This window comes from Mus pahari, chromosome 16 (genome assembly GCF_900095145.1).
Source record: "Mus pahari chromosome 16, PAHARI_EIJ_v1.1, whole genome shotgun sequence".
Classification (NCBI taxonomy): Eukaryota; Metazoa; Chordata; class Mammalia; order Rodentia; family Muridae; genus Mus; species Mus pahari.
In genome coordinates this window covers 46,280,182-46,308,117 of record NC_034605.1, presented here as the reverse complement: position 1 = coordinate 46,308,117, position 27,936 = coordinate 46,280,182, and the positions used below count along the sequence as shown (strand labels likewise).

Here is a 27,936-nt window from a genome sequence, read left to right as displayed (position 1 = left end):
CTGTGGGGAGCCACGAAGACCCGAGTGAATGAGTATTGTTGACATGGGACCAGCCACGTCAGTGTCAAGGACCCTAATGCCCCAGTGGCAAAGCCTTCCCTGGGTCTGGTTCAGGGAAATGGCAAAGGCTTCCTGTGCCAATGTTGACAGTGTGTGCAAAAATTAGCAAGGGCAGGCAGCTCCCTCCTCGTGGGTGACTGCAACCTGAGACTGCCCCCCTCCAGTCTTCCCATAGAGACTGTTGAACTCCAACTCCTTCTTCTACCCATAATAAACATGCTCAGTCCCTAGGAGGTGGCCTCCATCCAAGTGATGCAACCCACCCAAACCCAGCTTTTCTCTATGCCTTCCTGGCATTTATTCCGATGTCTGTCATCTCTTCTTCGTTTCCAACTTGCTCCCTTCAGCTTTCCAGTACCGGGCCATGCAGGGTTCGGCAAACACCTAAGGCTACAGTGAGGCATACCTTTTCCATGTGCCTGCCAGTAGCGAGTTCCCAGAGAGGATTCGCTGAGGAAGAAATACCCTGAATGGGAGGAGCGAACTGTAATCTTAGGGAAAAGGGAAAGCGAATGGAGTACTGGGGGTCCCTGGCTCTGCTTCCTGCGCAGCCGCAGACCAAGCCATTCCCTACCCCCAGGTCTTCCTTGCTGAGATGCCATCCTCTGAACTGTGAGCCGAGATGGACCTTTCAAATTCTTTTAAGTTTTCTCGGGTACTTTGGTCATAGCCATGTAACTATTGACAAACCCAGGATATTAAAACAAATGGAATTCCGAAGGGGCTGAGGAGAGGCGGACCAGGTGCATGGTTACCTGGAGAACTGACTGGTTCCAAAGGAGAACATTTCTTATGTCCTTTATCCTCTTTGTTAGTGGCCATGGCTTCCCTCTGGGCCTTTCATCCTTCTCATTCAGGCCCCTGCTGCATCAACAGGCAGAACTCAAAGGCAGAACAGAGTTCTTGCTACTTTATTGCAAGGTAAAAAAAAAAAAAAAAAAAAAAAAAAAAAAGGCCATCCTCTCAGGGACCCGTAGCTCTGGCAGACACAATAACTCCTTCACTTATGATGTGACGCAAAGGTCACCCATCACTTCCTTTCCTTAGAGGCAGCACATCTGCTTTCATCCTGGATTTGCAGTGTCCCTGTCCTCATCCTGATGTCTCTACTCGGACATTCCTCTTCTTGCCTTGCATGAGTTGTTGCTGCAAGTTATTCCGTATTCTTTAAGGTAAGACATCCAAGGGAAGTAAATACCGAAAAGAAAAGGAAAAGAAGCCCCCAGCCAGGGCATCTCTTGGAGGAACGTCCTTATACCATAAGTTACCAATTATAAAGGTAGTTTCATTTCTACAAAAAAAAAAAAGTACAAAAAAATAAATAAATATGAGGGTTTAACTTTCAGGGTTTTAATTCTCTTTTTCTGTTTTTGCCCAAGATGCAAACATACAATCAGGATAATTACCTTTTTTAAGCAATTTAATTACAAATTTTTCCCTTCCAGTAACTAACCAAAAAATATCAAATCCAAATTACTCATATTTCAGTTCAAATCAAATAATATGGAAGGACTTGACAGCCTCTTCCAGATCAAACACATTTGCTGCTGGTATTTTGAAACCCATCACGTAACAGATTGTCTGCTTGGGGCTTGGAGGGTGTTTTCATATGTTTCCAAAGTTCAGCTCGCCATCCACACAACCACTTCTCCCGTTAGTGCCCTGCTTCAGCACTCCAGGACACTGTACTACAGGATCTTCTCTTCTTTCCACGGGGCGATTAAGAAGTCCTTTCAGTTTCATGAGGAGCAAGGGCTTCGGGAAGAGTTTTCCCACAGGGTCCCGGAAAATGAAACCTAAACATAAGAAGGCATACAGCAGAATTAGGAGGTACGAGTCAGCAAAACAAACATACAGCTACAGCCAGGAGCATACAGCTATTGGTGTTTTAAATTTTTAATAGATCTCTTTTTCTTTTGACAGGATCTCACTATGTAACCCTGGCTAGCCTGGAACTTGTTGTGTAGACCAACCAGGCTAGCATTGAACTCACAGAGATCAGCCAGTCTCTGCCTCCCAAATGCCAGGATTAAAAGTATGTGTGGTGGTTTGAATATTCTTGGTCCAGGGAGTGGCACTATTAGGAGGTGTGTGGCCTTGTTGGAGGAAGTGTGTCACTGTGGCGATGGGCTTTGAGACCCTCCTCCTAACCACGTGAGAGCCAGTCTTCTAGCTGCCTTTGGAACAAGAGGCAGAACTCAGCACCATGCCTGCCTGGGGGCTGCCATGCTCCCCACCATAATGACGATGGACTGAACCTCTGAACCTGTAAGTCAGCCCCAATGAAATGTTATCCTTTATAAGAGTTGCATGGTCATGGTGTCTGTTCACAGCAGGAAAACCCTAACTATGCCTGTGCTCCACCAAACCTGGCTTTCTTGGACTTCTTTAACTCAAGTTCTGACAGTACAAAATGTAACACATCGCAGACAATCGGTCTAAAGTCTGTAGGTTGTGAGAACTTTATTCTGACAGATGGAGGAGGCAAGATTGCAGTGTATGTTGCCAATGTAATGCCAAATTTATAATAGAAATTCTATGTGTCCATATTTATATATGAAATACTAAATGGATAGAAAGATATCCCATGTTCGTGGATTGGAAGGATTAATGCTGTTAAAATATCCATATTATGATATAATTCTTATTGCAGTTCCAATGTCATTTTTCACAGAGATAGATAAAACCATCCAAAAGCTCATAGGTGCCTTCACAAAGCTCAATAACTGATCAACTCATGAACATAAAGAACGACGGTAGAGCCTCTGCAGGAAGTGAGCTCCTTGCAACACGTACAAAGTGATAGAGATTAAAACAGCAGGATACAGGCATAAAGGTGGACATATCAACCAGTGTTCCAGAACATCATCCAGAAATTAATCTCTAAGTCCGTGGCCAAGTGACTTTGCAGATCCACCAGGGGTACAATGGGAAAGGGAAGACGGGCTTTTCCATAAGTAGTATTGGGAAATTAGACATTCACATGCTGAGAAGTAAAACTGGCCCCTCCTCTCATACAATATACAAACAGAGGGAGGGAAACTCCACAACACTGGTGTGGTGGTTTGAAAAGGTTTGGCCTGCGTAGGCTCAGGTGTTTGAATGCTTGTTCCACTGGGTGCAGCACTATTAGGAGGTGTGGCCTTGTTGGAGGAGGTGTGGCCTTGTTGGAGGAGGTGTGGCCTTGTTGGAGGAGGTGTGTCACTGTGGATGCAGGCTTTCAGGTCTCTATGCTCAAGCTCTGCCCAGTGTGGAATTCCCGAACCTCCTCCTGGTTGCCTGTGAAGATAGACCCCTTTTGCTGCCTGCAAATCAAGATGTAGAACTCGAAGCTCCTTTTCCAGCACCATGTCTGCCTTCAGGCTGCCATGCTTCCTGCCATGATGTAATGAGCTAAACCTCTGAGATCTGTAAGCCCGCTCCAAGTAAATGTTGTCTGTTGTAAGAGTTGACTTGGTCATGGTGTCTCTTCACAGAAATAAAACCCTAAGACAACACAGCAATAAAACCCTAAGACAACTAACTGTTCAAGGTGATGGACCTTTAGATTTGAGTCTCAAAACATGGGCCAACAAAGCAAAAGTATATAAATGAGATGATATAAAATTAATATCAGCTTGGAGAGTAGCCCAGTGGTTGAACTCTGCTGTGCTACTCTGGACCACATCCCTGCCTCTGGACAAAGAATAAGCAAACTCTAGCGCATGATATGGGCTAATATAAGACAGACCTGGTAAGCACGCCTATACAGTACTTAGGAAGCTACGGCAGGAGAATCATAAATTTGAGGCCAGCCTGGACTACATATCAATCTAAAATATGATGTATATTTTGGGCCGAAGAGTTTTATCTTACCACTAGAGAGCTTGTTTAGCATGCACAGGTTCTAAGTTCAATCCTCAGCATCACAAAGTAAGATAGAAAATAAACCAGAGAGTCAAGAGCGATGGCTCCACAGCTAAGCGCATGCACCGCTCTTGCCCAAGACTAGGGCTCATGTCCCTGCACCCACATTTTGCAGCTCACAACCTCCTACAATGCCAGCTCCAAGGGCATAGATGCTCTAAGGGCATCTATGTGTGTGCACACATACCCCCACACACATATACACAATTAGAACAAAGGAGTTCCTGTCAAGAACCCACTGGCCATTCATTAAAGTATAAACAGTGTGATGGCTTGAATAGGCTTGCCCCAGGGAGTGGCACTATTAGAAGGTGTGGCCATGTTGGAGTAGGTGTGGCTTTATTGGAGTAGGTGTGTCACTGTGGGTATGTGCTATAAGACCCTCATTCTAGCTGCCTGGAAGTCAGTATTCTGCTAGCAGCCTTCAGATGAAGATGTAGAACTCTCAGCTCTGCCTGCACCATGCCTGCCTGCATGCTTCCATGTTCCTGCCTTGATAATAATAGACTGAACCATCTGAACCTGTCAGCCAGCCCCAACTAAATGTTGTCCTTTTAAGACTTGCCTTGGTCACGGTATCTGTTCACAGCAGTAAAACCCTAAGTAAAACAAACAGCTAACCGCCCGCCCCACCACCCCTGCAAGCTGTAAATTCTGGTTCAGGAAGTCTGGTTGTCTATTCATAAGGGCTAGGGTGATCTGAATCTTCGGGAAGATTAAGGGAACACCAGGAAAATTATGAGAATGAGGAAAGGTGGGTGGGCTCCTATTAGCCAATTCCATCTCAAATGGAAGACCTGTGTGCTAACTAAAAACAGCAAAGATAAAGCTAATGAGCATTCATTTGTGCTTCCTATATAATGTAATATATAATTATATAGATAATGAAATATGTATATATATGTATATATATGTATATTTCTTTTTTTAAAGATTTATTTATTTGTTTGTTTATTTATTTATTTATTTATTTATTTATGTGAGTATGCTGTGTGGTTGCTGGGATTTGAACTCAGGACCTTTGGAAGAGCAGTCGGGTGCTCTTACCCGCTGAGCTATCCCATAGCCCATATATGTATATTTCAAGGCATACATTTGTCCTATTTCTTTAGATTTCTCTTAAGTAAACTCATAGATTAAGAGACTAATTGGTACCCAGCTACACAGGCAGAGAACGCCTTGCTGCCTACTGATGAGGGCACAGCCAGGGAAACGCCAACTACCCCATCAAATGTGGCCACTGGAACTTAAAAGCAAGGGCTCTTCAAACCCTCGATAAGCGACATTACACTCTACTTGGTTTTCAGGCTAATTCCTTACATGTCTAGTCTCTACCAGCAATTAGCATTCAGCTGCAAGTACCTTTCCTCGCCATGACAGATGGTTGTGAGCCACCACATAGTTGCTGGGAATTGAACTCAGACCTCTGGAAGAACCGCTGAGCCATCTCTCCAGCTCCTAGAAAGTACTTTCAACATGTGTGTGTGTGTGTGTGTGTGTGTGTGTGTATGTATGTATGTATGTATGTATGTATGTATATGCTGAAAGAACCATATCACTTCGGGCTCGCCCTAAGGACCTCAAATCCTAACGCCTGTCTGCCCCTACCCCCAACCTCACCGAGGCTCTCCTTGCTGCCTCAGCACCTCGGAAGCTGGATGACCTACCCACCACATCCATGGCTTACTGCTCGCCTCGACCACCAGTATCTGATCGTCACGGGGCAGGTTTGGATTTAGGTTAGTGATCTAGCCTATCCTCGGGACTAAAGCACTGTCCGGTACACCGTGTACTTCAGTTAAGTTCTAAAGATTAGACAACATGGTGGCCGAGGGCCCTGAGGGGTCCAAGTGCTAAAAGGCCCCGAGCAGAGCTGTGGTGGGCACATACATCTTCTCTGTGTCAGCCATATGCAAATCTGACTTCGAAAGGACCCCTGGGGACCAGTCAGAGAAAACCCCGAGGGAATCAGGAAATGCCTGGCATTTACTGTAATAGAGCCTAAGAAAGCCATTCTTATGGGGAAGTGGAACCTGTCACCTACATATAAAGACTGTTACCACATCTAGTTGAAAACTACAAACACAAGTATCAAGTCTGGAGAAGGATATATCGTGCTGATGGGAAAAATAGAAGCTCTATGGAAACTCCCATGTAGTGAGACACAGCCACTCAGTCTGCAGTTAATGGCATTTTGTTCTTTCATAAAAGTCAAGTACAAATCAAACAAAAAGTCACCAACTCAGCCGGGCCTGGTGGTGCAGGCCTTTAATCCCAGCACTCGGGAGGCAGAGGCAGGGCGGATTTCTGAGTTCGAGGCCAGCCTGGTCTACCAAGTGAGTTCCAGGACAGCCAGAGCTATACAGAGAAACCCTGTCTCGAAAAACCAAAAAAAAAAAAAAAAAAAAAAAAAAAGTCACCAACTCTCCTTTTGTGCCCATGCTCTCTCCTCTCTGGTCCTCCACAGAAATCAGAACTGTGCGGTCTGTTGGGATGGCATACCCGAACCCACCCTCCATCTCCCATCACCCAGTTCTGCTGTCCCCATACCTGAATCTGTCGGTGGCTGGGGTGGTCTCCATGTTAAACTCGGCCACCGGGACTCCTCTGGAAGCCACCTGAGGGGCAAACATGGCAGCCGGGTAGACCACAGAGGACGTTCCCACCTACAAAGCAAGGAGACGGTGACAGCGCTGGGAGGAAAGGAAACATCAGGGAAACTTGCTCAGGCAGGGCCATTCGTGAATAGAGGTGTGAGGAAGGTAGCACTCGATGTCAGGAGGTGCAGCATGGAGATGAGCGAAAGGCAGTACTAGTCGGGTGCTCACCGGGAATGGGTAAGGACATGTGACACAAAGGGACAGTCACACAATTAGGCAGAGGTCAAAGACATGGCCCAAAGGACATGACTCAAGGGTCACGTTTCTTCTGGTCTTTGAAGTTGTGTGAATGATCCACATTCTTTTTCTAAGGTGGGAAATAGTCACTGATAACCTTTGACGTGAACACACGCCCTCCCTAGGAATGCAGAGGCCAGAACACATTTTGGAAAGCAGGTTTCCTCATTAACGACCTCCCTGGCCAGAGGCTGCACACACACACATTCTGTATGCAGTAAATACAGAATGGAAATAGACCCCCCACAAAGGCTCTCTACTCTTTTTTTTTTTTTAAAGACTGTTCAAATTCTTTTTTTAAAATTTATTTTACTCTTTATGATCATTTTTGAACTATGACCAACTTCTAAGATTTATTTATTTATTATATGTAAGTACACTGTAGCTGTCTTCAGACACTCGAGAAGAGGGTGTCAGATCTTCTTAAGGATGGTTGTGAGCCACCATGTGGTTGCTGGGATTTGAACTCCGGACCTTCGGAAGAGCAGTTGGGTGCTCTTACCCGCTGAGCCATCTCACCAGCCCCGGCTCTCTACTCTTAAGGACATGTTAAAGAAGCTGTGAACTCTATGGGCTCTTTCTAGTTAATTCCACATCCAGGGAATGTGTCCTAAGGAAACAGCCTGAGGGACACATCCCATCTCAGGTACGCATGCAACATTGTATCAAATGCCAAAATGTGTAACAGCTGGGCGCAGGGTGCATGCCGGTAATCTTAGCATATGGGAGGTAGAGGCAGGAGGATGAAGAACTCAAGTCTGGTTTTCAGCTATAGAGTGATGTAATACCCTGCTGGGCTGCATTAGATGCTATTCAAAAAACAGCCTGAAACAACTCAGATGTCCTGCGATAGGATTTTCTCATGATATTATCTGTGTATCAGAAAATCATGCAGTAAACTAAAAGATGTGGCAGCTTTAGATATGTTGGCTTGGAATAATGCAATGGGCTAACTGAATTATGATATGAATAAAGCAATAGAGACAGAGTATGTATCATGTGTATTTTACACACATACATGTACATATGTCTACATACATGTGTGTGCATATGTTATACATCTGGCAGGGTTTAGATCAGAAGCTGCCAACTTGCTTTGCAAAAAGAGCCATACGGTTAATTAAACTGCTAGGCTCTATAAGCCATCCAGACCCTGCTACCAGGGCTCAGCTCCCATACTGTGGGACAAAAGCAGCCACAGTAAACGTGTGGAAAGACACAACTCTTCTAACACAACTATTTACAAAATGGTACAAACTGCACTAACGCAGAGGCTGCACTTCGTTCACCCCTGCTCTAGAAGAAAAGGTCAAAGTGCTACTGGAGATTATTTCCTTCTTAGGCTTTGATTCCTTCGTATTTTATCAACGACATTTAATAATGAGTGTGTATTATATTTAAAATCTAGGTCAGGGACAGCGAGATGGCTCGGCAGGTGGAAGAGCTTGCAGTAAAAGTCTGGTAACCCAAGTTCTGTCCTCAGAAACCATGTAAAGGTGGAAGAAGAGAACTGACTCTATGACCTCCACAAATACGTGTGGCACATTAATACACAATCATCATGTGTACACATATGATGGATGAATAAAGAAAATCTGATGTTCCCCAAATGACATTATGTTAGAATATTACATCTATAAATTTATACTGCTCTACAAAAAGCATGCTCCTTTTGTTTTGTTTTGCTCAGAGGATGGTCGTGCAATTTCATATTTTAAGATCAGTTTTGAGGGCTGGAGAGAGGGCTCAGTGGTTATGAACAGTTGTTGCTCTTCCAGACGACCCAGGTTTAGTTCCCAACACGCATGTCAGGTGGCTCACAACTATTTGTAACTCCAGGGGTCCCAAAGACCCTGGCCTCCGAGGACATTGAATTTATGTGCACATACCCACATGCAGACGCGCACACCTTAACATAATTAAAAATAATAAAACAAATCTTTTAAAAAGATAAGCTCTTACTTATTGCTTCTTGGTTTTTCTGCAGGACACTACAGACTTCCACACTTGTCTTTCAGAGAGGGAGGGAAGGAGGGAGTGAAGAAGAAAAAGAGGAAGAGGAGGTGGAAGGACAAGACAGAAGGGAGGGAGGAAGATGGCAGCCAGACACTCCACCGGAGTCTTTCCAGGGCCTAAAGACTAGGGAGGGACACATGTGACTTACCACTAGACACAGGTCACAGAGGGCAAGCTCTCTGTCCACCTCCTCCAGAATGGCAGGATCCAGGTTTTCTCCAAACCACACCACGTGAGGTCGCAGCAAGCCTCCGCATCCTGCCTCCTCACACCTGGAAGAACATCGCCCTTAGATTGCCTCTAACCGCCTGGGTCGGGACTGTCCAGGATACCACGGAAACGGGACTGCCGCGCTGGCCAGCGGATAGGAACTTGCCTGGGATGGGGCCACTGAGGTGACCCTTCTCTACTGAGTTCGAGTCTTGTTTTCATTCGATGAGCTGGGTAGATATTGTTTCAGCGAAGCTTGTCCTTACACTAAAAGCTTGTTTCTCTCCCCAGCTACCGTGCTCATTGACGCAAACGCATTCCCATTGGCCAGACCGCAGGGCTGCCCTCAACATGGGACCACCTCTTTCCACCAACGACCTCCGTTTGCTTTCTCGGATCACTTATTTCTTGAGAATGGTCTACAGACACGTGCTCCGTGCCGAAATCCTCTCTCCTCCACCTTGCTCTGCCTCTCGCTGGAACCTGGGCTCTGCATGCGGTAAAGCAGGAGTTCTACCAATTGGCTGACTCCCCAAATTCCTTTTGATTTTTGGATCTCAGGCTGTCTGGCTAAATTGCCCCAGCTGACCTTGAATACACCTGTGGGCCAGGTCAGCCATGAACTTGTGATCCTCCTGCCTCAACCTTTGAAATAGCAGTAATTACAAGACTAGGCCAACAGGCTGGCTTTTAAAACAATTACACTTGGCCAGGTGGTGGTGGTGGCGGCTCAAGTCTTTAACCCTAGCACTAGAGAGGCAGAGGCAGGCAGATCTCTGTGAGTTCGAGGCCAGCCTGGTCTATAGAGAGAGTTCCAGGACAGCCAGGGCTACAAAGAGAAACCCTGTCTTGAACTGGATCGAAAGGAAGGAAGGAAAGAAGGGAAGAAAGGAAGGAAAGGAAGGAAAGGAAGAAAGGAAGTAAAAAAGGGTCTGTGGTTAAAATAAACCAAAGAAGTGTCAGTAAAGCATATGTACTCTGTAGAAAGCAGTGATTCAGGGTCGGAGTGGCCTCTCAGTGAAGAAGATCACACACTGCTCTTGCAGCACACCCCAGCTAGCCCAGTGGCTTACAACCATCTGTGACTCAAGCTTAAGTCCAAATGCCTCTGATCTCCAAGGGCACTGCATCTCAGGTGTACACACCCACATGCAGGCATACACACATAGACAGAGTTTTAAAAGCGAAACCTTTCTTGAGGGAGTTTGGATTTTTTTGGTTTTGGTTTTATGTTTGGTCTTTAGATACAGGGTCTCAATATATATCTCTGGCTGTCCTGGAAGTCACACACGTCTGGTCTGCCTTGTTTTGTGCAAGTGCACATGCTCTGGCCTGCCCGCACACACGTGTGCGTATATGTAGAGGTCAGAGATCAACAGGGCATCTGCCCCTATTGCCCTCCGTATTATTATCTGCTGAGGTAGGGTCTCTCATTGAATATGGAGGTTGCTGTTTTGGCTAGACTGGCTGTCCCCAAGGCTCTGTCTGTCAGCACTGGGGTTTTAGGTACCATGGCAAGGCCTAGTTCTTCTGGGAGTCTTGAGAATCCACACTGAGGTTCTCTTGTTTCCTAGTGAGCCCTTTAGTACTGATCATCTTCCAGGCCCAAGGGAGGAACTAACTCCCTTTGAAAGCACTGTTTCGGTGCCTGGTTTTGAAAAACCTTGTAGGTTTAAAAATCGAGTGTACTTTATAACACACAAAAGTATATTTCAATTATTTTAGATTTATTTACTTTATGTGTATGAATATTCTGAATGCATTTAAGTATGGGCACCATGAGCATTCAGTGCCCCCAAGGCCAGGAGAGAGCGTCAGATCCCCCGGAAATGGAGTGAGTTACAGGCAGTTGGGAGCGATCAGATGGGTGCTAGGAATTGAACCCAGGTCCTCTGGATCGGCAGTCAGTGCTCTTAACCACTGACCCATCTCTCCAACCCCAATTTTTTTTTTTTTTTTTTTTTTTTAGTTCTGTCATCTCACCTTTGCAAGACCTTTGCCACCTCCTCAGTCTTGGCCGGGGAGACATGCTGAGGAAGGGGACAAGGGCTCCTTAATAACTATACTATAAATGTTCTCTAATGATAATTAGAGTGTGATTCCGGTGCAAGATCACCTTCTGTCACGTCACTTCCCAGAAAGTTCCCAGACTCCACGGGATCTGTCAGGACACAGAGAGATCAAAGCCAGGCAGTATCTGTGTCGCTGCTTGGTCACGCGAGGCAGAAAGATCACTTGAGCCAAGGGGCCTAAGGCTAGCTTGGGCAACATAGTAAGCCTGGCTCTCTAAAAAGGACCTGCTTCGTTTCATCTTTTGTCCTTTCGACCCTGGACTTCGAGGTCAGGGACCATTGCTACATAGGTACACTTAAAAGGCATCTCCTTAAACCGAAAAAGAAAGTTAAGATTTTGATTTTTATACTTTTTTTTTTATACTTTACTTTATATACAATGGTGTTCTGCCTGCACGTATGTCTGTATGAGGGTGTCGGATCCCCCCAGAACTGGAAATATGGGCAGTTGTAAACTGCCCTGTGAGTGCTGGGAATTGAACATTTGGAAGAGCAGACAGTGTTCCTAACCACTGAGCTGTCTGTCTCTCCTGCCCTCCAATCTTGAACACCAGACAGACATCAGTTTTGTTTTTGTTTTTGTTTTTACCTACCGGGGAAGTTTGTCAACTGGGATTCTGGCGTCTTGAGTCTCTGGCTCTGGGGCCCTGGAGTAAATAGCATTAAAGAGAGTGAATACTGATGGTAAAGTCAAGGAACAGAGGAAGAACGTGGCGTGGCCCTTTGTGCATTTGCCTGGTGGCACGTGGTACAAAGCTTGCTTGTGTGTGGTAACTTAGGGTTAACCTGCAATACTGACTTCAAGAGGAAGCTGTGTCAGGGAGTCTGAGTGGGATAGTTCTGATGCTTCTCCAATGACATCATGTTAGGATTTTGCTTCTATACATTTACACTGCTCTCAAACAGTCCAGAAGATATTTTTTCCAGTAGTTTATGTTGACTCCTAAATTTTCCTAATTATAAACAATGATACACATCCGTCATAAAAATGTTAGGAAACTCCCTATGATCTGAAGGAGAAATAAAAATGACCCATAATCTTCCTATTCCTCAAGGTCACAGTTAACCCTTTGCTGTGTGTTTCTTGTGGTCTTTTCACTAATATACAGATTTACGTGGAGACAGGGTGTGAGCTTGTGTAAATAAAACTTTGGGATCATACCAAAGCAAATAACTCAGGCACCTTACAATTATGAGTCAAGTGTTCCTTTCATTAAATATCTGTACCGTGTCTAGTCTTGCACTTTAGACATAGCCACTGGGGGAAAACAAAAAACAAAAAAAACAAAAAAACAAAAAAACAAAAGGAAGAAAAATACCCACTGGAATCTTCAGTGAACTTTCAATATCCTTATAGTTATGTGCAATTAGAGGAGAGGTGACATTTAGTCTGCAGTATGCTATAGTTACCCTTTTCCTGCTAAAGCTGGACAGATCGGACTCTTATAGTTCTCGGCAACAGTGCCACACGAGGTACACCGAGTTTTAAATAAGGTTCCTGAAAGAAAAGACAAGTGACAAGCAAGTTCAGAACTCAGTATCAAAGCCTTCCTGTCTGAGAGGCCGGACAATAATTTGTCACCCTACGTTCATTTTGATGGTTAGGTCCACCCTAGGAATCATGGAAAATATAAAAGCGCACTGTCTTAGTCACTGTTCTATCGCTGTCAAGGCAACCCTCATAACGGAAAGAATTTAATTGTGGACTTATTTACAGTTTCAGAAGGTTATTCTATTATCATCATGATGGGGGCACCGTGGGGACACAGTGGGGGCATGGTGGGAGCATGGTGGGAGCACGATGGGGGCATGGTAGGAGCGTGATTGGGGACATGGTGGGAGCATGATTGGGGGCATGGTGGGAGCACAGTGGGGGAACAGTGGGAGCACAGTGCAGGCACAGTGGCTACATGGTGGGAACACAGTGGGAGCACAGTGGGAACATGGAAGCACTCGTGGCATTGGAACTATAGCAGATCCAAAGGAAAAGAGAACAACACTGGCCTAACCTCAAAACCTACCCCTAGTAATACATTTCCTCCAACAAGGACACACCTCCTAATTCTCCTCAAATACTGCGAATCCTTGATGACTAAGAGTCCAAATATATGGGCCTCTGGGGGCCATTTTTATTCAGACCACCACACATGTACAACTGTTTAACCAACCAAAAGCAGATGCTTTCAAGGTCATCACGACTTAGAGAGGATAAGGCTATGACTACATGGCTAACCTCATGCAGCTGACCCTGGAGTGATGTCCAGACGTAGCTGGAATGGTCCAGAGAGAAGCAGCGGCTCAGCATGAAGCTAAGGGCCCGAGTTACTAACTAGATGCTTAATTATAAAAGGCCAGTGGGCTGGGGAAGACAGGGCAGCTGTTCAGGGTTTAGGTTCCCACCTAAAATGTCAACCGTTCAGAGCATCACAAAATTTTACCTATGATTTAATAGAACTTGAATTTCTTCTAGCAAAGAAACTCACAAACTGAGCAGTTACCTAACAAATAAGAAGTGTTAGTAATAGCAACTTTGTACAATGAGGTGGCCACAGTCCAAACAATTGTTGCATGCTCATGGTGGTCTGAGGTACATCCCCACCACAGTACACACAGATAGTCACAGTGTGCCTAATCGGCCTTCTTTAGGGACCGTCGCTCCTCTACCCCTTGCTGAGCAGATGGAGCTGTCAATCACAGGGCATGTGACCCCAGGGGGTACAGTTTTCTGAGTGGCTAGCTGTGACGGTTAATCTTGACTGTCACCTCAATACACTTTATAATCACCTAGCATATACACCTCTGGGCACGTCAGTGAAGGTGTTTCTAAAGAAACTTAGCTGAGGGACGGCCAGGCTGGAGAGATGGCTCAGTGGTTCGGAGCACTTGTTGTTCTTGCAGAGAATGTAAACTCCATTCTCAGCACCCACGTGTATCTTAAAATCATAACTGAATTTAATGAGTGAGGGAGCTTCCTTTATTGTTACCTCAGGAAAAAGTTCTCATCATTTGTAACAGAAAAATAAAAAAAACCCACCCAATACGCACATGCGACCTTTTGCAATTCTTCAAAGAAGCCTGTAAGGCTGATGTCATTGCATGGCTAGGAAAATGGGTTGACATTGTAGAGAAATAGACAGACATGTGGTAACTGACACACAGCCAGCAGAGTTAAGTGTTGATCAGTGTGGTGGTTTGAATAGGTATGGCCCCCATAGACTTAGATGTTTGAATGCTCGACCTATGGGAAGTTGCGTTATTAAGAGGTGTGGCCTTGTTGGAGGAAGTGCATCACTGTAGGGGGTGGAATTTGAGGTTTCCTAGGCTCAAGCTACACCTAGTGTGGCTCATAGTCACTTCTAGTGTGGCTCATAGTCTCTTCTCCTGCCTGCTGACCAAGATGTAGAACTCTTGACTCCTCCAGCCCCATGTCTGCCTGCATGCTTCCTGCCATGATGATAATGGACTAAACCTTTGGAGCTCTAAGCCAGCCCCGATTAAATATTTTCCTTTATAGGAGTTGCAATAAAATCCAACTAGGACAAGCAGAGAACGGATTTCTGTGTCAGGTGACCGTAAGCTGGCTGAGTGTAGCACTCCATTGTAGCTGTACAGAATAGACAACATGAGTGGACTGATTCTTAACCTGTATGTGAGGAAACCCATTCCTTGGGTTTGTAGATGCTAAAGCTAATGGCCTTGAGCAGAAATCCACAGAGGAGTGAACTCAGAGCAACCAAAGACAAACTTCATGGATGCTACAACATTATGGGCTTGTTATAGAAAAGGGCCTGGGTCATCAACACCTCCCTCAGGCAACTCTGGTAGAACAGGATGACTTCATCAGCAAATTCCCTACTGAGGACAAAGGATAAGTAAATGCCCCCAGGATGTTGACGTCACAGCTGGCCATGTCCAGTCCTGCTGAAGCCACAGTGATGCTAGCTCCCTCCCAGGCCTGTCTGCTTCCCTTCATGGATAGCTGTGTTAAGAACTGCCTTCTTCCATAGCTGCCCCAGGGACAGGGGCTTGTGGCTGTGTAGGCCACAGTGGTCAGGAACACTGATACTACCTGATGTGTGGTGGGGGCTGTGAAAGAAATGTGGGTTTTTTTTTGGTATGTCCAGGTAAGGCGCATCTAACTGAAACCCAAGAGCGTTGACACTATTGGTCTCAGTCCATCCTCCAATGACCAGGCTGCAGGAAACAAGTGAGTTGTGCCCAGTGGGCAAGGTGTCCCTTGTTACCAACTGTCCAGGTGCCCTTGGGTACCACTGTGTCCCTGAGGGAAGTGCCACAGCCTTTGGGGGAAGGACAGGTGTCTGGTAGAGTAGGGTGGACAAGCTGTGTTTTAAAGTCTTGTTCTCCTCACCATGGATTTCCAGAAGGTTCTTGGTACCAGCCTTGCGATGCAACTCATCGATGTTCTGGGTGATGACCACAACCTGTCTGCCCTGGTCACGCAGCCGGGCTTCACACTGGGCAATGGCCAGGTGCCCGGGGTTGGGTTCCTTGCTCCGCATGACCTCCCTCCGGTAGTGGTAAAACTCCCACACCTGTGATGGGTTTCGAGCGAAGGCCTGAGGGGTTGCCAGGTCCTGAGGGGAGAGAGGCAGAGGTCAGCGAGGGATCTGTGGAGGTAGAAATGAGCAGGCAGTAGGTCAGGCTAGACTGCATGGCACCGTCTTACATCCCAGCCCTGGGACCAACAGGTCACTCTTAACATTCCTACTGATGAGACAGAAGCAACAGAACCCTCCTCACTCAGCTCACAAATTATGAACAGGAAGTCAAGTGACATGTGGGGAAGGATCTGGGGTTGGAATTGACCCCCACAGAGCTCTGAGAAATCAATCTCACTGTGCAGAATCTTCAAGAAAAACATGAAAGGAAAATTGCCCCAGTAAAATACATCAGGCACAGAAAGGAGATCAGACAGGCAACTATACAAACATGCACAGACACACACATACCTACATACAACTTAAGCACGGCATGTACAAGCACACAGCACACAATTAGACACATCTACATACAATTATATGTTTTGTGCACAAACTACACATGTGTGCATGCACCCATACAGAGCTATAACCATATGGGTATTCATATTTATATACACACAATTATACACATATACATAGTTATATGTATTTATGCTAAAACTACATGTAGATGTTTGTATACACACAATTGCATGCATATATACAGCCACATGTAAATAAGTATTCATAAATTACAAACATATGCATGCATACCCATAAATACATATAAACAGTTGTACATACTTACATGTAAATGAGACACATATACACACATACACACAAGTATATGCATGTAGCCACATACAAACTGCATATATACACACTTAGACACAGTTATACAGTATATTCAGCTATATACACATGGCTACATGTACTTAGAAGTATACATGTATACATGCATACAACTAAACATAAACATTTGGTTGCATGTGCTTATATATGGACGAATATATACACACATGCATACAACTAAAATACATGTTCTATCTACTTACACACAAATCACATGTATGTATGTATGTACATATAAAAACTACATACATATATATATAGCAATGTACTCACTCATAAACTACACATATATACATACATGTGAAAGAAGATCAGAAGAACTTGGACCAATCTAGAAAATAGGGCCTGGTCCCTTTAAGAAAGAATGCTTACACACACACACACACACACACACACACACACACACACACACACACGATTGCAACTGCTACACATGGCTGGCAGGAGCTCCCAGGAGCCTATAGAAAATCCAAATTAGAGACTCTGGCAGACTTCCACCCCCAGAGCCCCTCCTATGCCCTCCATGGGAGCTGTTTGTTCTAATAAAGTTGTTCCATTCTCTTTGTGGCTAGTCTTTCTTGTTCTGCTTCAATCCATACCTTACTTTCTGTCAGCTGTTCCCAGGATGATAACTCACTTTCCCTCTGGAACCTCAGGGGTCTCTGCTTTCAATTTTGGGCAGGACACAGCATGTCCCCTTAGATCTCTGGCTATCAGTGATATTCTCTCTCTCTCTCTCTCTCTCTCTCTCTCTCTGTGTGTGTCTATGTGTGTGTGTGTGTGTCTGTGTGTGTGTCTATGTGTGTGTGTGTGTGTCTGTGTGTGTGTGTGTGTGTGTTACTTTGCTTTCCTGTCTCAGGGCATACAATTCTTTGTCCCATGAAATGAACTCGGTGGTACCCCTAGATGATTACCCCTCACCCAAGACACCCATAACACACATTCATGCATACAAACAGCTATATGTTCTTACAAACTACATCTATAAATGCACACACACCGAACCATACACACATATGAGCCACATTGAACACATGCACACATATGCATAAGAACAATATATATTAACAGAATGCAAGAAATATCTGGACTTAAGACACTAGCCCTCTTCTGAGACAGACTGTTCGTTCCTGTGATAGAGGCCCACAGCACAGCTGTCCCAGTTGGAAGCGGTCAGGAAGTGCACAAGGAAACTCTTAACAGTCACGGAAATGAGTCCCATATCCTGCCTGTGTCACCTCAGGTCCTCACTGAACTGTATACACAACCAAAGGGTTCATTCCAGTCTATGTTAACTTTGAAAAGAAGCACACCAAAGATGCGCCCCCACCTTACAAGCACACCCCCAACCCCAGGCAGGGACAATAGCCTTTCCTTTCAAAGTGCAATGTGTGGCCCTCAGGGACGCTGTATCCCATCACCTAGGACACCCTGACCAGCAGTACCTGTGCACTAAGCTAGGAACTGTAAAAGCACATACAAGGGCCCTTGGGGGCGGAATTGGAATCAGATATACCCTCTCACCTCTCACCTTACTGGCAACGAGCTTCCTCTGACACTGGAGCAGCCCCAACCCCCAACCCCCAACCCCACACCCCCGCCCAAGCCCTTCCTGCCACTGGCTGCTGTTCTCCAAGGATGCCTCTGGGGACCTTCTTTCTTCTTGGACTCTAGAGGCTTTCTACTCCCTTCTCCCCTCCTGGGCCTGAGGAATGCCAGAGCATCTCACAATTTCACCTGCTTCAACCTTTCAGAGGAAGGAAGGGACAGCGCATGCGCTCTGCACTCCAGGGGAAAGCCCTGTGAATTCTGCAAGGCTCGCACTGAGGTGGTTCATTTTGTCATCATCTAAACAACCAAAATGTCTGAAACCTGCATCGTGTGCCAGCATTCTGGGGCTGGGAGCATCACAGTGGATACAACACACGAAGTTCGCCGCTCTCTAAAACTAGGGATTTCCAGGATAAGAAAGACGCCTAGGCAGTTAAGAGGGCCCAAGTACAGGCCCCCAAACCCACATTAGGCTGCTCATGGTCCCCTGTAACTGCAGCTGCAGTAGACATAATGTCTTCCTCTGTCCTCAGAGGGCACCATATGCGCGTATGTACCACCGCCACCCACATACACACAGCTAAAAACAGAAATGAAATAAACATTTAAGACTAAGGATTTTAACTTAACTTGCTATTGTTTTGATCTGCATTGTCTTCCCAAGGCCCAGCTGTGGGAGATATGGCTGCCCATTTGGCACAAGCGAAAATCTGTGAGCCTTTGAGAAGTGGGGTCTGATGGGAGAGCTTAGGTCACTGGGGATAAAGCGAAGCACTGTGAGAGAGGCCTTTGTCGTTTCATTATTTTCTTTGGTTCTAAGCTGTGAGACGAATAGCCTTGCTCTACTCTGTGTTCCCCACGCCCACGGTCATGATGTGTTTTCTCATGACGGGCCCCAATGCCACAGGGCCAATGGAACATGGAGGGAAACTTCCCAAACTTTGAGTTAAAATCAACCTTTTCTCTTTATAAGCCGAACATCTCAGATATCCCGTAAAGAAACAGAGAGGACTTCTATATGTATAGTTTGTGTATATGTGCATGTATATATGTATTGTTTTTAAGTAGCTATATGTATAGTGTGTGTGTGTCTGTGTGTCTGTGTGTGTCTGTGTGTGTGTGTGAGAGAGAGAGAGAGAGAGAGAGAGAGAATAGTTGTATATTTATATATATATATATATATATATATGTGTGTGTGTGTGTGTGTGTGTAGTGGCTAGTTATTTATTGACTTGCCAAAAACTAGAATCATCTGAGAAGATCAGTTGAGCAAAGGCCTCCATCAGATTGGCCTGTAGGCAAGTCTGTAGGACATTTTCCTGATTAACAATTAATATGGAAGAGTCCAGTCCACTTGGGGTCGTGGCACCCCTGGGTGGTTGGTACTGGGTAATATAAGAAGCAGCATTCCCCCATGGCTTCTGCATCAATTCCTGCCTCCAGGTTCCGGCCTTGGGCTCTTGCTTTGCCTTTCCTCGGTGATGAACTGTGACCTGAGAGTTGTAAGATGAAATGAACCCTTTACTTCCTCGAGTTGCACCATGGTCTCTATCACAACAATAGAAACCTAACCAGGGATAGTATATAACACAAATATATAACGCAGAAATGTCCTAACTTATAGCCATGGTGCTGACAGTACAACTTCATCTATCTGCTGAAACTCACTGAACTGTATGCTAAACATGGGTACATTTGTCCATGTCTATTTTAACAAAAACCCAATAATAAAAGAACAAACCAACCAAGCAGGGCTGGAGAGATAACTCAGTGGTTAAGAACACTTCTCTTGCATAGAACCCAAGTTCAGTTCTCAGCCCACACTAGATGGCTCACAATTGCCTGTACCTCTAGCTTCAGGGGATCTAGCGCCCTCTTCTGGCTTCCTTGAGAACCCACACATATGTTCATATACTCATACACAGATACACACACATACACGTAAAGAAAATCAAATAAATAATAAAACTTTTTAATAATAAATCCATTCAGCCCCACGGAACTTATGTTGCAATGTTCTTCATGTAATTGTTTAATAAACACCAAGCTCTGAGCCTTCAACAAGTTTCACAGATGTTCTACAGTGTTTAATACTTAACTTCCAATTATCTTCGGATATTTATATCTACATTTGAGGACCCAACCTAATAGTGAAGGGAGTAAACAATTGCTGTGAGGTGAGACCGACCACCCAGAGAGAAAGACGCTCCCTGCAGATCCGCCTGCAAGCCGTGAACAGAAGCTCTGGGGTCCTATGTACCACATAGGACACAGTTTGGGGGTCACACGGGTTGAGGCAAGCTTTCCAGCAATGCAGCTGATGTTGAGTTATCCCACTCCTTGTAAGTAACCCACCCACCCATACTCCTGTTAGTAACTACAGTAAAAGACTCACTATGTCACCAAATTGGACAATGGGTGCAATCATTACTTTGGACTGTCAGGGGTGAAGTGTGTGTGTGCGTGTGTGTGTGTGTGTTTCATACACATAAGTATGCAATTGCATACACCTATGAAGCAGAAGTATTCAGAAGCCAGAGGAGGCTGCTGGGTATCTCCCTATTTCTTCTTGCCTTGAGACACAGTCTCTCAGTGAACTAGAAGCTTGCTGTGTAGCCTAGGCAAGCTTTCAGGAGCCTCCTGTCTCTTGGGTTTCACGCATACGGAGCTGTGCCTGCCCAGCTTGCTTGCTTGCTTTCTTTCTTTCTTTCTTTCTTTCTTTGGCTTTTTGGTTTTTTGTTTTTTTGTTTTTCGAGACAGGGTTTCTCTGTATAGCCTGGCTGTCCTGGAACTCACTCTGTAGACCAGGCTGGTCTCGAACTCAGGAATCCGCCTGCCTCTGCCTCCCAAGTGCTGGGATTAAAGGCGTGAGCCACCACGCCCGGCTTGCCCAGCTCTTTCTATGGGTGCTGGAAGTCCTCATGCTTTAGGCTCGCACAAGTGCTCTTCCGTACAGCACCCATCTCTCTGGCCCCAGATTTGCTACCGTAGTCATCGTAGAGACTGTGTTTGACAGCAAAACCAAGAGGAGAAAACGGCCACTGCCCATCTCAAGCACGGCCCCTGCGCTTCTGTGTGGATGCTGGAGCGAACTCGGTAAAAGCTTCATTCAGAAAAGCCTTTGGTATTCTGGGAGCATTACTGACCTGAGCTTGCCATTTCCTCCAGTAACCCCCAGCTCCTCTGAAAGTCGGAACCCCACTCTCTGCGCTAACACCAGCCCCGGAGATGATGGCGATGTGCTTGGCGTTTGCAAAACACTTCCGAAAGTCTGCCATATCTAAACAGAAAATAAAACCCGTATCAATCCAGAGTGCCAACTGGACATTTATATTCCACATCCCCTTTGTATGTCATGAACCTTAACACTGGGGGAAAAAAAGTTTACTGTGCAATACTCCAATAGGGGCTGAAAGACGGTTCAGCTAGTAAGAGCACTTGTTGACCTTGCAGAGGACATGGGTTCGGTTCCCAGCACCTACATGGCAGTTCACAACCATCTGCAACTCCAGATCCAGGGGATCTGGTGCCTTCTTCTGATCTCTGTGGCCAGCAGGCACACACATGCAAACACACAGTCAAACACTCACACATATTAACTAAATAAATCTTTAAAAAAATATATTTTGGTTATTCCAATAAAAAGCATTCCTCAGGGCTGGCGAGGTGACTCAGAGGAAGGGCATTGTCACCAAGCCTGATGACCTGAGCTCAATCTCTAGAAGCCGCGTGGTGGTAGGAAATGGGACTTCTCCAAGTTGCCCTCTGATCTCGACACACCATGGCACACACATGTCCCTCTCCCTTAAATAAATAAATATAAATGTTTTTAAAAACCGTTTCCTGTATCATGAAGAGACAAGCTTATACACTTGATGGGTGGGTGCGTGGCAGCCTCTCCAGGAAAGAAGAGCTTTGGGCACACATTGGCTCAGCATCTCAGCCCCACCTCCGATACCTCCTTGTGATCTACTATACTTAGTCTTTCTATATACGGTTCCCTGGGCTGCTTGGTGTGCATAGCCTGTTGTCGGGCACAGCTGTAGGGATTTAAAAGGTTCATGGATCCAAATTTCCCGTGGAAAGTCAAGACAACGCCTTTGTGCTTGTGACCAAGCTGAACTGACTGAGGCCCACTAGTACCAAATATCTAAATTTCTCCTCCTCATCGTGTGCGTGCCCTGTAAAAATCATGCTAAAGCCCCCTCAGCACCGTGGCCCATGGAGACACGTAATAAGGATGACGTACTTGAACTTGGACAAGCCATGATGAGGCAGATCTTGCTTTGTGGGGAGGCAGGAGGCTTCCGTCTACAACACAGTTGGGAAATGAAGCGGCCCGGAGCAATCGGGAGAGGTCGCATCAGGTTTTCGTGGAAGTCTTACTTCCCCGGGCAGGCTGTCGAATATAAAACGCACAGAAGCAATCACAAAACATTCACATTCGTAGTGTGTCTTTGTCTCACTAGAGGTGTTGTTGCATGTATATAGGTACAAACATTTGCTGGTTGACTCAAGATAACTAGTCCTATGTGGAAAATTTAACACATATACTCGCCGACAGCAGAACACTGTTAATCCAGACTACCCCAAACACACAACACCATGTAACGTGAAACCCGTGTTAGAAAAAATATCAGACGTCTCACAATTTCTAATTTTATTTTGCTTTTTATTTTTTGAGAGAGAGACTGGTTACATACTGCAGGGTAGCTTTGTTTGTTTGGTTTTTTGGTTTTTCGAGACAGAGTTTCTCTGTATAGCCCTGGCTGTCCTGGAACTCACTTTGTAGACCAGGCTGGCCTCGAACTCAGAAATCCGCCTGCCTCTGCCTCCCAAGTGCTGGGATTAAAGGCGTGTGCCACCACCGCCCGGCTTGCAGGGTAGCTTTGAATAATGTTCCTCCCATTGCAGACTCCCCAAGCCTGAGATTACAAGCCTGTATGGCACCCCAAGGAGAGAAATATCTTTTAAGCTTTGGGGGGTGGGTGAAGCCCGGGGCTTTGATTGTCCTGGGTGTCAGGACCTACACTCCAGATCCTTATCACAAGATTAGGATGAATCTTACGAACATGTGAATTATTGAACATGGAACTAAAAGGGAAACATTGCACCAGTAGAGCTAAAAAACCCCAGAGTGAGGTCATAGGTCACAGTGAGTGAGGGACTGTATTGTTAAGAATACCCTGAACATGGTGGATGAAGGAGGAGTGGGAGGTCATCCTCAGGGAGTTCAAGGCCAGAGAGAGCCTGTCTCAACAAAGCAAAACAAACAAACAAAAAAACCACCACAACAAAAACAAGACAAAATAAAGATAAAATAAAAAGATACCCTTAACTCCGATAGGCATTTAGCCTGGTTGTTCTCGTTTATCCTCTGGACTGCCCCTCGGACTTGCACGGCTGCACGGCTGCACACCTGCCGTAGCATCTGAGCATCTGAGGGATGCTCTCAACCCGGACCAGAGTCAGACACATGGCCGAGCACACAAGCCAACTGGTAATCTTTTTTGTTTTGTTTGTTTAGTTTCTTTGATTGTTTGCTTTTCGAAACAGAGTTTTCCTCTGTGTAGCCCTGGCTACCCTGGCACTTGTCCTGTAGACCAGGCTGGCCCCGGTCTCTGACCTCTTAGCGATCGGCCTGCCTCGGCCTCCCAAGCCCCGGGAACGAAAGGTGTGCGCCGCCACACACCATCACTGAGGGCAGGGAGCTCGTGGAGAAAGGACAGAAACGGCCAGCCAGGCAGCCTCGTCAAACTCTCAAGTTCAAGGTTCAGTGAGAAACCCTGCCTCCAAAGGAAAAGGGCCAGTGAGATGGTGCCTGTCACCAAGCCTGGTGACCTGGTGATGGTCTCCAGAACCCACAGGAGAAGTGACGCCTCCGTCAGCTCTCCCTTGACCTTCACAGTGTGCTGTGGTGTGAACACTCACCCACACACACATTTTTTAAAAAATTTAAATGAGTTAGCAATACAGGAAGAGGCCTCTGGTCTTCATATACACATTTGTTTACACACAAATATATATATTCACATAGACAACAATTTTTGTATTCCTATGACATTCCAGAATAAATAAAGACTACATCTATGATCATGATGGAAGGGGAGGAGGTACAGAGGTAGGAAAGCGGGAGCAATGAATGTGTCCTGCATCCTGCGTCCTGATCGTGGTGACAGTTACATGGCACGTCTATCAGAACTTACAGAACTTTACTCTCAAAAGGGTTAATTTGACTGTATCTGAGGTCTATTTACAAATAACAAGTAAAAAGTTTCAGTCTTAAAGGGAGAAGAAAGTCCAGGGGAAGACTGTCCCCGCCACCAACTATGACTACACAGTGGTTTTAAAATGGTTAGGGCTAGCTGGGCAGTGGTGGCCCATGCCTTTGATCCCAGTATTTAGGAGCCAGAGGCAGCTGGATCTCTGAGTTCCAGGCCAGCCTTGTTTACAGAGCAAGTGCCAGGACAGCCGAGGTCACACAGAGAAATCCTGTCTCGAGCACCTCCCTCCCGACCCCCCAAAAAAGCTTAGGACTGTGGGATGGTTATCTTCACTGTCAACCTGACTCCATTTAGATCACCATGGAAACACACCTCTGGGATCGTCTTTGAGGGGGCCTCTGGGGAGGTTTAATTGAGGAGGGAAGACCCACACTGAATGTGGATGGCACCATCACACGGGCTGGGGTCCTGGATTGAATCAAAAGGAGAAAGCGGGCTGGAGAGATGGCTCAGTGGTTAAGAGCACGCGACTGCTCTTCCAGGGGTCCTGAGTTCAAATCCCAGCAACCACATGGTGGCTCACAACCATCTATAATGGGGTCCGATGCCCTTTTCTGGTTTGTCTGAAGACAGCGACTGTATACTCTTATACATAACATAAATAAATCTTTAAAAAATTAAAAAGGAAAAAAAGTGGGCTGGGTACCAGCATTCGTCCCCTCTGCTTCCCGACTGCGGATGCGGTGTGACCAACTGTCTCCGGATGCTGTTGTCATGCCTTCCCAGTGATGATGCTCTGACCCTCAAACTGTGAGTCATAATAAACCCTTCCTTCTGTAAGTTGTTCTGGAAAGGTATGAAGTCACAGGGATGAACACGGAACTAAGGGCAGACTGTGTGTTCTGTGCACTTTGACTATATTTATTTATTTATTTATTTATTTATTTATTTATTTATTGATGGTTTTTTGAGACAAGGTTTCTCCATGTAGCCCTTCCTGGCCATCATGGAACTCAACCAGGCTGACCTGGTCTTGACCAAGGTGACCAGACCTTGAACTCACCAAGATCTGCCTGCCTCTGCCTCCCCTACTGCTGCGGTTAAAAGCATTTGCCACCACTGCCAGGATGTAACCAGTTTTTAGACGTCAGAACAAGAGTTTTATATCATCAGATAGAGATCAGCAGAACACATTGCTGGAGGGAAAAGGTTTAGTGAGAGATAGGGATGTCAAGAATTTGGTATTTACTAGGATGTTTAAAATTATGAATCCATAAGAAATTAGTGAAAGAATTAGGAATGGGTAAGAAATAGTATAGAGAGAGATATGAAGAGAAGCCAGGGTTTCAATATCTATGTGACTATCTTATGTGGACTGTCAGTGTCTTCCGGGCAGCACAAATCATGGAGAAATTAAAGGGTGTTAATTGTGAAATATTTTTATTTAGATTTATTTATTTTATGTGCACGCATGTACTTGTGTACCCCACACGCATGCATGGTGCCCTACTAGTTCAGAGGAGGGTACCACATTCCTGAGAATAGGAGCTATGAATGGCTGTGAGCCACAGTGTGGGTACTGAGAACTGAACCTGAGCCTAAGAGGAAACAAGCTACTTCACTGGACATTGTAGGGGACATTATTGAAAAGAAGAAAGAGAGGTTGGCCCTCTGATTGTTGAAAAGCAGCAGGCTTTTGGATTTGTGGTTTAGACAGGATTACTGAGTGGTCTGGATTTTTGTCCGGATTCATTGTGGTCACATGAAGCCTTACCTGGTTTTGGTGTTTTATGGCATGGCTTATATTTAACAAAGCACCAAGGCCTATCAGTGGCAAGAAAGCCACCTACTTTTAGAACTGAGCAGGGCACTTGAGTGGGTATTTATCAAAGGAAAACACTAGGACAATGGAATGAAGCCACAATGAACTATCACCACAAATCTGCTGGAATTGGCTGGTTATCAAAAACACAAAAGCTAACATTAACAAGGATGTGGATGAAAAGGAACTGTGAGACACTGCTAATGTCAGTTATGCCAATGTCAGTTAGCACAGCCATTTTGGTAAACAATATGGAGATCACTCAAAAACTTCAAGCCAGAATTAGGACATACTCTAGCAAGCCCCCTCTGAGCTTGTTATGAAGGGATTGAAGGTCAATGTGGGTAGGAGGCATCTGTGCCTCAATGTTAATTTTGGTGTTACCCACATGGAAACAATCTAGGTGGTAATCAACAGAGGATTATGGTAAGTGTAGCCTGTGCATACACAATGCACTATTAGAAGAATGGGTTCTGCTCTTCCAAAGGTCCTGGGTTCAAATCCCAGCAACCACATGGTGGCTCACAACCAACCGTGACAGATCTGACTCCCTCTTCTGGAGTGTCTGAAGACAGCTACAGTGTATAATAAATACATCTTTAAAAAAAGAAAAGAAAAAGAATGGGTTCTATCATTTGGATGACCCTGCTAACCTAAATGGAATAAGCTAAGCACAGCAGGGCAGGCGGAGCATAGAAAGGTCACACGAGGAGCATAGAAAGGTCAAACTCACAGAAGCAAAGAACAGAAAGGCGGTCACCAGAGGCTGAGTGTGGGGAACAAGACGGGGCATGGAGATGCCTGTCAAGGGGCATACTCTTAGAGAGAGTTTGACTGCTCTTTTGCAGGGCACAGCAACCAAAATTGATAATGAAGTGCACATTTCAAAACTTTGAAAAGAGTGAACTCAAAAAAAAAAAAAAAAAAAAAACGTTCTTACTGAAAAATTGCGAGATGACAGACGCGTTAATCAGCTTGGTTATCTCTTCTTAAATGTAATACATGCATATATCAAAACACCCCATTGCGGCCCAGAAATACACACAATCGACTGAAATGCAGGAGTAGGCACAGGACAGAGTGCATGGCAACTCTACTGCAGAGTCGTTCACAGGCCTTCTGTAAAGAATTTTTGGACACCAAAAGCTCCCAAATGAGATCAGTACCCCAGGAGTCCCAGGCCTGGACACCAACCCGCTCTGCTCACCCCTGCTCAGGTCAGGGCTACCTGCCATCGAACCTAAAGAAAGGTACAGCCTGGGATCCAGCTGATCACCTTTCCCAACACGTGAGTGCCCAGCCTCCAGCCACCACCCTCGGAGGGTTTTCGGCCCACCTCGGCAGCTGTCACTCCTGAGCTCCCATCTTCCTAGAGTTGAAAAGTGCGCTACCCCCATCCCGCCCCCGTCGCAAAACTTTGGGGCACCATCCTCCCGGCTTGTGGCTTGGCTTTGACCTTTCCCCCTCTCTCGGCTGCCACGATCACCAAATCCTGCCGGCTCTACCTTCAGGCTGTGTCGTGATCCTACCCACCGCCACCACTACAACCGGTCCCTGTCACCTTAGCCAAAGTGCCCTTCCTTCCGGTCACTGTCTTCCCCGGCCCAGTCGCTCCCCAGGGTTTCTTTCCTACGCGTGGCCCATCCAGCCACCCACAGCGTCGCCGCTGTCCCCACCGGCACCCAGCTGCGCATGCGCGGGATGGGGCGCGCGGAGCTGAGACAAAGCCCAGACCCCCACCAGTGCCAGACACGCACCTGCAAAAAGCTTTGGGGACCATGCAGCAGGAGAGGCCTGGGGCGGAGCGCTCGGCGTCCTGGTGTCAAGCCCCGGCTGCAGCGGCCC

At 45.9% G+C, this 27,936-nt stretch overlaps 1 protein-coding gene across 3 annotated transcripts; it reads right to left on the bottom strand.

The window, feature by feature from the left end:
• Window positions 1-1,388: 1,388 nt before the first annotated feature.
• Sirt5 (sirtuin 5) lies at window positions 1,389-27,936 on the bottom strand. 3 transcript variants are annotated; one of them, XM_021215774.2, is made up of 9 exons: window positions 27,849-27,936; window positions 22,295-22,444; window positions 21,192-21,325; window positions 15,531-15,756; window positions 12,572-12,659; window positions 11,755-11,808; window positions 9,028-9,151; window positions 6,517-6,632; window positions 1,389-1,856 (listed from the first exon to the last, which is right to left on the bottom strand). In XM_021215774.2, the coding sequence occupies exons 2-9, from the start codon at window positions 22,407-22,409 to the stop codon at window positions 1,781-1,783; spliced, it is 933 nt and encodes a 310-aa protein (XP_021071433.1). In that variant the 5' UTR covers window positions 22,410-22,444; window positions 27,849-27,936; the 3' UTR covers window positions 1,389-1,780. The 3 variants fall into 3 exon arrangements, with proteins under 3 accessions (XP_021071433.1, XP_029403535.1, XP_029403536.1); XM_029547675.1 differs by lacking the exon at window positions 27,849-27,936 and adding an exon at window positions 27,653-27,782 and having other exon boundaries at window positions 1,390-1,856; XM_029547676.1 differs by lacking the exon at window positions 27,849-27,936 and adding an exon at window positions 23,378-23,478 and having other exon boundaries at window positions 1,390-1,856.